This window comes from Myotis davidii, unplaced genomic scaffold (assembly GCF_000327345.1).
Source record: "Myotis davidii unplaced genomic scaffold, ASM32734v1 scaffold125, whole genome shotgun sequence".
Taxonomy (NCBI): domain Eukaryota; kingdom Metazoa; phylum Chordata; class Mammalia; order Chiroptera; family Vespertilionidae; genus Myotis; species Myotis davidii.
Window position 1 is genome coordinate 655,100 of NW_006299390.1, and position 7,603 is coordinate 662,702.

The 7,603-nt window shown below is 43.5% G+C and overlaps 1 protein-coding gene across 1 annotated transcript in view; it reads right to left on the reverse strand.

Moving 5' to 3' along the window:
* The window catches only part of DLD (dihydrolipoamide dehydrogenase), a 30,066-nt gene extending 29,520 nt beyond the window's left edge, over positions 1-546 (reverse strand). Inside the window, 1 exon segment of the mRNA XM_006774859.2 lies at positions 419-546. Coding sequence (XP_006774922.1) covers positions 419-457 — 39 coding nt within the window. The 5' untranslated portion in view covers positions 458-546.
* Positions 547-7,603: the final 7,057 nt, after the last annotated feature.

Sequence of the window (7,603 nt, forward strand, 5' to 3'; positions counted from 1 at the left end):
GCATTCCTGGCCAAGTCTGGCGCCCAGGTAACCTGACCACTGCGGAGAGCTGCGCCACCGGGAGCCGAGGTTAGGGAAGGGTAGGAGATGGGACGGGCCAGACCGACCGACTGTAAGGCACAAGGGCACGTTCCGCTTCCTCCTCCAAGGTGCAGAGGCCTTTGTGCAACCGTATGCCCTACGGCCCTGGCCTGGGAGCGGAGAGCCTGTGACTGCGGACTGTCCGACAGCCGGCGGGGCCTCGGCCTCCGGGGTGGGGTGGGGCCGCCGGGACAGAACCAGTTCAGGGCCGGGCGGCAGGGGGTCCCACTCAGACCGCCCGCCTCCCCCGCTCCCAACGGTTAGGCAGCGTCTCGGCCCCGTCAGCGCGCCCCTCGGTGCCTCTGGCTCAGCACGACCCCACCCAGCGGGCCCTCACCTTGGCCAAGGAACAGTATACCCGGCTCCAGCTCTGCATTTTGCCGCCGTACTTTCCCTTCCGCCACCGCTTTCACCTCCGCCAAGCCCCTCCGCCGCCTCGCCAAGGTCTCCCCGCCCTGCGCATGCACAAGCGCGGTGACGTCATTGGCTGGGAGCCGCGCGATTGGCCAGCGCGGCCGGACCCACGGGAACAGCCGTTCCTTTCAGGCTCGGCGTGCGACACTGTCGTAAGGAGCGTAGTGCTTTGTGGCTACGGGATCAGTGGGGGTGGGGATAAAAAGTGTGGGGAATTGCAATGCGGTCTGCTGGGAAGGCGAGATAAATACACGGGCGAGACCGACCTTTGTCTGACGAGCTTCTGGTTGTGTCCGGCGGGGGAATCTGAGCACTCTCCAGGCATTCCCTCTCTTCATCTTCACACCACAGTGCATCGGTTTCCAACCTTTTCCATCTCATGGCACACGCAAACTCATTATAAAATTCTGCAACTCGACAGAAATTAACTATAGTGTTTATTCATTCACGCTGGACCGCTGTTGTTGTGTTCGCTGTTGTCATTTAAAAAAAAATTGACAATCTAAGGGAAAAGAGGTCAGTGCCCCTAAGTAGTCAGGTGCTACGTGTTTTAAAAGTGAGGCACACCGGTTGAAAATCACTGACATAACTGCGAGTGTTTCGACTTCTTGGATGAGGCCCGGAGAGCTTTAAACAATACCCCTGAGATCTCTCAAGGGAGAGAAGACTGTAGTTTTGAGGTCAAAGCCTTCGGTCTGAACCACAGCTTTATAACGCCCCCTCCCCGGCCCCAACCCCACATCCAATGCCACGTGAGGGATGTGGCCACAGCCTGGCTTCACCAGCCTCTGGCTCTGAGCACGCTAACCGGCGATCTAGAAAACCGCTACCCCCTCAGCTGGCGAACACAGCGCCCTGCTGGAGTAAGGAAGAATGGGTGGGGTGGTTATGGGATTTTAGGTTTCCATAAGAAAAATGTTGTGTTCAAGAGGTCTAAGGTTCGATTCTTGCTTTGCATGAACTATACAGTGTGGGTAAAAGTTAATTCTACATTTCTGGAAGGTTAGTGCCCCCACACTGTGGATTTAAACACTAACTCAAACTTACTCCCTTACCTAACGATGCTCAGTGTTAGGGGAAAAGACGTGAATGATATCCAGTGTCCATTCTCCCTGCTCTTTCCTCAGTACATAGCATGTTGGTCATCATAACCATTTTCATGACTTTAGCACCTGTCTGTAGATACGGATAATTGGTCCCTGTTTTTGTTGACTGTTCCTCGAAGCGGACACACAGCATTTGAGTGCCAATGAGTTTTTCCAGGAGACAAACTAGCTCAAATGATCTCAGAGTTATTGCTATACAGACCTCTCCCTTGGATATTTTGTGGTTTTAATGAAGAAAGTACTTCATTTCCTAATCATCTCCTTTGTTCCTGATAAATTTCATATTCCTTTTTTAAAAAATATATTTTATTGATTTTTTACAGAGAGGAAGGGAGAGAGATAGTTGGAAACATTGATGAGAGAGAAACATCGATCAGCTGCCTCCTGCACATCTCTCGCTGGGGATGTGCCCGCAACCGAGGTACATGCCCTTGACCAGAATCGAACCTGGGACCCTTCAGTCCGCAGGCCGACGCTCTATCCACTGAGCCAAACCGGTTTCGGCAATTTCATATTCTTAAGTGACACTTAAACAACACCAAAATTGTATCAAAATGCTAACCAAACATTTGTGGTTGATTGAGTAGGTAATAGTGAGTAACGTATAAGTAAACTGAGAGTCAAAAGCCACCAGTACTACCTGCCCTGAAGGAGGACAGTGTTCTCTCATGTCATTCATTCTGGTAACTTCTGAAAAAGCAGGAAACTTCAAGAAGGAAATGTATATGTTGGGGCAGAGGTGAAGGAATTTACCATTAATGCTTCAAAAAATGATTCCAGATACAAGCCACAACCCAGGCATGTGCCCTGACCAGGAATGGAACCAGTGATCTCTTGGCTCCTGGGTCAGTGCTCAACCACTGAACCACATCAGTTGGGCTGGACCTTGTTTTTTTTTTGTTTTGTTTTGTTTACAGAGAGGAAGGGAGAGGGACAGAGAGCCAGAAACATCGATGAGAGAGAAACATCGATCAGCCGCCTCCTGCACACTCCCCAGTGGGGATGTGCCCGCAACCAAGGCACATTCTCCTGACCAGAATCGAACCCGGGACCCTCCAGTCCGCAGGCGGACGCTCAATCCACTGAGCCAAACCGGTCCGGGGTGGACCTTGTCCTTAACATGACAGGGTGTGAAAAGGGACAGCGAGGCAGGGTTACAAATTCACTTGATGTAATGGGATTAGGTGAAGCGTGGATGAGAGAGATGTTACTTCTGTTGAAATATAATCCCTATGATTAAGCAGGTTCTCTGTTATACAAAAGAACATAATCCTCGTCTGTACAAATCAGGCATTTCTTTTATTCCTGTCCACAGGCCAATCAGTATTTTCTTCATTTATTTATTAGAGTCAAAAAGAAAGATGGTCAGAGGTAATTTCTTCAATTCATCCTTTCTGCATTTCTTAAAGAACTGCAAAATTTCCCTGTGTCGAAGGTATTACACTTTGGTATTTTTCTAACAAAAATGAGCCTTAGTTGTTAGCTAAAACAGGCTTCCATCAAACATTTTTCTGGAAGGATATGCAGCTAGTTCTTTTAAATTCATATTTTTTCAAAGATAATAACAAAACTCCTAAAAATGCCAAAATTCCATCCCAATGTAGCAATTAATCAACAAATCAAGCAGTACCCACAGTTGTATACAATGCTGTAAGAAATAGAAAAACTCATTATTATTTTTAATTTTTATGGAAAATTTTAAACACACAAAATAAAAATGTACATATTATAATGAATCCCATATGTCCATCACCCAGCTTCAACAAGTATCAACTCATGACCAATATTGTTTCACCCATATCACTACCCACTTCCCTCCTCCTGTTTTATTTTTAAGCAAAACGCCAGTAGTCATATTTTTTCATTCATGACTATTTTAGTATGTATCTCTAAAATAAAAAGATTTTTAAAAATAAGAATTTTTAAAAAATGGAACATAAAATGAACTCCTCATATATCCAGTCACTGTTCAAATTTCCATTTAGGATTTGTCATTATGAACAGTTATTTGCAGAGGTCTCCATACATATCAGTCACTGTGCCAAACATTTTACAAACAGGTGCAACTTAATCTTCACAATGCCACCGTGAAGCAGCTAACATTATGCTACATTTCACAGCTGAAAAACTAAGGCGTTAACAATTTGGCTCTTGTCCACTGCCTTCAGAAGGTGTATAAGAATAGTGATAGAAACAACCTGCAAAAACAGAAAGCAGGAACAATTACAATAGATTACTGACAGATTACTGACATGTGCACCTAAGGTTTTAAAAAAGAGGAAATCTGTGTGACCTGAAGAGGGCTGAAAAAACACACACACACACACAAACATCCTGGTAAACATAGGTCTGAGAATCATACTACAAACTATTAAGACTTTCTGGCCACTTTGTAAAGTATCTGATTATCGAGCCACTATGCTGTACAGCTGAAACTAATAAAAAAAAATATTGAACATAAAACTGTAATTTAAAAAAAGTAAAAAGGAACAGCTGAAATTAATTTTAGTATTAAATTTTATTTAGCATTTCCCCGACACCCACCCACCAGAAGGGTTACTGAGCTCTGGTAGAAAGGTGAATTCCGAAGGAAAATTATCTCAAGATACAGTTGAGGTGTGTCACCAAGACATTCCAAGGGCTTTCAAATAACCAAAACCCATTGGGTTTATGTGGCTGCAAAATGTGCTACAACCAACAGGTGGCAGCAACATGCAAACAATATTAAACGTCACTAATTCTCTGCTTGATCTCATCAGTGACAACCCTGTCTTCAATTCACAATTGCTCAAATAGGTTTCAGCAGATCTCCCAGTGCTCCTGCCATGATAACTGTGATTTGGGGAACACAGAAGAAATAAAAGAATCTGTAGAACAGTGTTTCTCAAAATATGTTTTGGAGACGCCCCTCCGCGCCTTTTACATTGGCATCACTAGAAGCCTCGCTAAAATGCTGATTTTAAAGACAGTACAAGAAAGTGTGTAAAAGATTTTATTAATAATATCTTGTATTGACTAATGTTGAAATGATAATAACCTGGATATATTGGATTAACTTTTTAAAATGTGGCTACTAGAACATTTAAAGTTACATGTGTAGCTTACATCTGTCTCATATTTGTGACTCCCATCATGGTTTACATTTTTATAGGACCTCTCTGCTTCAAAGGCTAAAACTACAGCATGTGACTCAAGTCTGACCAATCAGAGCAATACATTTCCAGGCAATAGTGATTGGTTCAGGGACTTAGGACACAATTAGAAAGCAAAACAAACTCTTAATTGCTCCTTTTTTTTTTTTCAACCAGTTTGTCTGCTCTATCCCCAGAGCCTAGAACAGTGCCTGGTGTGAGAAAATGTTCACCTGTCCAAATTCAAAGGACGGACTTGGAGACAGAAATATGGTGAAAACAAGACTTTTAATAATAGTCTCAAGAGCGGTGTCCTTTGTTGCAAGCACACTGGAATTAGCTAGCAAGGCACTATTTATCCCAAGCATGTCAAACCTGCGGCCTGGGGAGCTGCATGCCTTGTTTATTTGGCCCGCGTTAGTCTTTGAGTTTGACATGCTTGATATTGCACAAGAATCCCTCCTCCAGTTCCTCTTTGGCTGAGTACTATGGAGTTTACAACCTGTCCCGAATGTCACCTCGGTTTTATTGTCTCCTATTGGGTTATTTAAAAAAACTGGGCTGAGGCCTTTTTTAGTTGCCTCCACCTCTCTTTGTCTAGGGCAGCGGTTCTCAACCTGTGGGTCGAGACCCCTTTGGGGTCGAACAACCCTTTCACAGGGGTCGCCTAAGACCATCGGAAAACACATATATAATTACATATTGTTTTTGTGATGAATCACTATGCTTTAATTATGTTCAATGTGTCACAATGAAATTGGGGGGCACCACCACATGAGGACCTGTATTAAAGGGGCGCGGCACGAGGAAGGTTGAGAACCGCTGCTGTAGACAGTGTCACCGAGGAAGCTGTGCTGATGGGCTGGAGAGTGATGATCCGGCTGTGACTTCGGTGTTGAGTGCCACCGAGCGTGTCGGGTGGATCCAGGGCCCACAGCTCACTCCCGCGCAGTGACAGTGGCTTTGTTCTATGGGGTCCAGACAGCGCGGAGGGCATTGGGTGGAATCTTCCTGGAACATGTGCTATCAAGCCACCTGCACAGCTCTCATACCCTCTTCCCACCTCCCACATCCTGTTTGCTCTGGGGAAATTCAGTAATGACTGGCCACATGCTGTTTCTTTTCTATGAAGATGAATCATAGAGCATGTCTTCTACACTGGCATATAATAGACACTCAATACATGTTACTTGACCAAGTGAATAATGAAAGCTAAGAACTAAACATTTTGCGTGTATAGTATTTCAGAAATACTCTTTAAGCTTTTTTTAGGTAGTGTTCCCTCCCCTCCCTCTTCCTCATCGCTTCCACTCACGTTCCTCCTTTTGTCATTTCTTCCTTTTCTGCTTTCAAGGAAAAAAATTAAATCAGATTAATTTAGAGTGGTTCCCAACTAGGAAACAGGAAGAAATGGAAGTGACATCCAGAATCACTTATACCCCTTTATATCTGTCCACTGTAATTAGAAAAAATTTTTCCAGATCTGTGGAAAGAGAATAAAAGTCAAGAGTCAAGAAAAGACCAGAGATTAAAAGTTACATAAGGTATAGCACATTATGTAAAACTATTAAAATATAGTTTTATGCTTACTATGAAGTTTATATTTTGTTAATAAAGGATCAATAAGCATTCATCCAAAAGTATAATTATTGTCCTATCATACATTTAAATACACAAAGTCTTAATAGGAAAAAAAAAACCCCACAAAGATGTTTTTAAAAGCAGCAAGAGTCCTGAATTTTTTCCTTCTGAGTCAATCTTGGCTAAAGGATATTCAAAACAAATGAGAAATTTCTGTACTTTTTCCAGTGAAAACTCAAGAATGGGCTTAGAAAACAGATGAGCAAACGGGCAATCCTTGGACCACACCCAGCCCATAGAGTTGTTTTCCAAAAATCCAAAATTTGAGATTCTTTTCAGTCTCCATTTCTAAAGGCAGCAGCCAGCTGGAGCTAGGTTGTTCCTCTCTCCTGGGAGTGATTGTTGAACTTTAAAATCTGACCAGGTCTCACTGGTTTATATTTGTCTTACCCTCGGCCCCCTTCCTTTATTTGCATCATTTGCTTGGTTCTTGTTAAGTTTTCAAGTTTGAAATCCCAGTCTTAAGCCAGAAATCAAAATTTCCTAGTTTAATTCCACACCGAAGTCAGGCCTGTATTCAGCCAGGACATAGTAGGGTAGATATATCTATTGTTTATGCCATACCAAATTTTTGGACTGGAACCAGGATTCTTTGTCCGCCGGAATCGAAGAATGAGTCCACGGACAGAAAGTGGTATAGCAAAGATGGAGATTTACTGAAGAACGAGTACAGACTCCCACGTAGGGAGGGGGTTAGAGTCCCACAGAAGGGACTCCCAAGTAGGGAGGGGGAAAAGGGTCCCACTGAGTTCTTTTTAACCATGGTTTATAAAGGCTGCAGTTCCTGTGTCCTGATATCCCCTCTGATTGGTCAATATTCCCCTTTGAATTGGTTACTATAGCGATTCCTAAGCTCAAAGGTCAAACCTCACATGGAACATGTGAGGCTCTCTTCCCTCATTGTTCTCCTAATTACTTCTGGGCTTTCCTCTTTTTTTTATTTTTTTTTTAAGGTTTATCTTCTTTTTTCTTTTTTTTAATATATATTTTATTGATTTTTTACAGAGAGGAAGGGAGAGGGAGAGGAATACAGAGTTGGAAACATCGATGAGAGAGAAACATCGATTCAGCTGCCTCTTACACACCCCCTACGGGGGATGTGCCCCGCAACCACACTTCCCCATGGACCCCAATTCTAAGAAATCCCTAAGCCTGCCTATGTTACCCCAAAATTCCTGCTTCACTATTATCATTCAGATTTGATAGCGCCCATATTGTACCTGTTGTTAA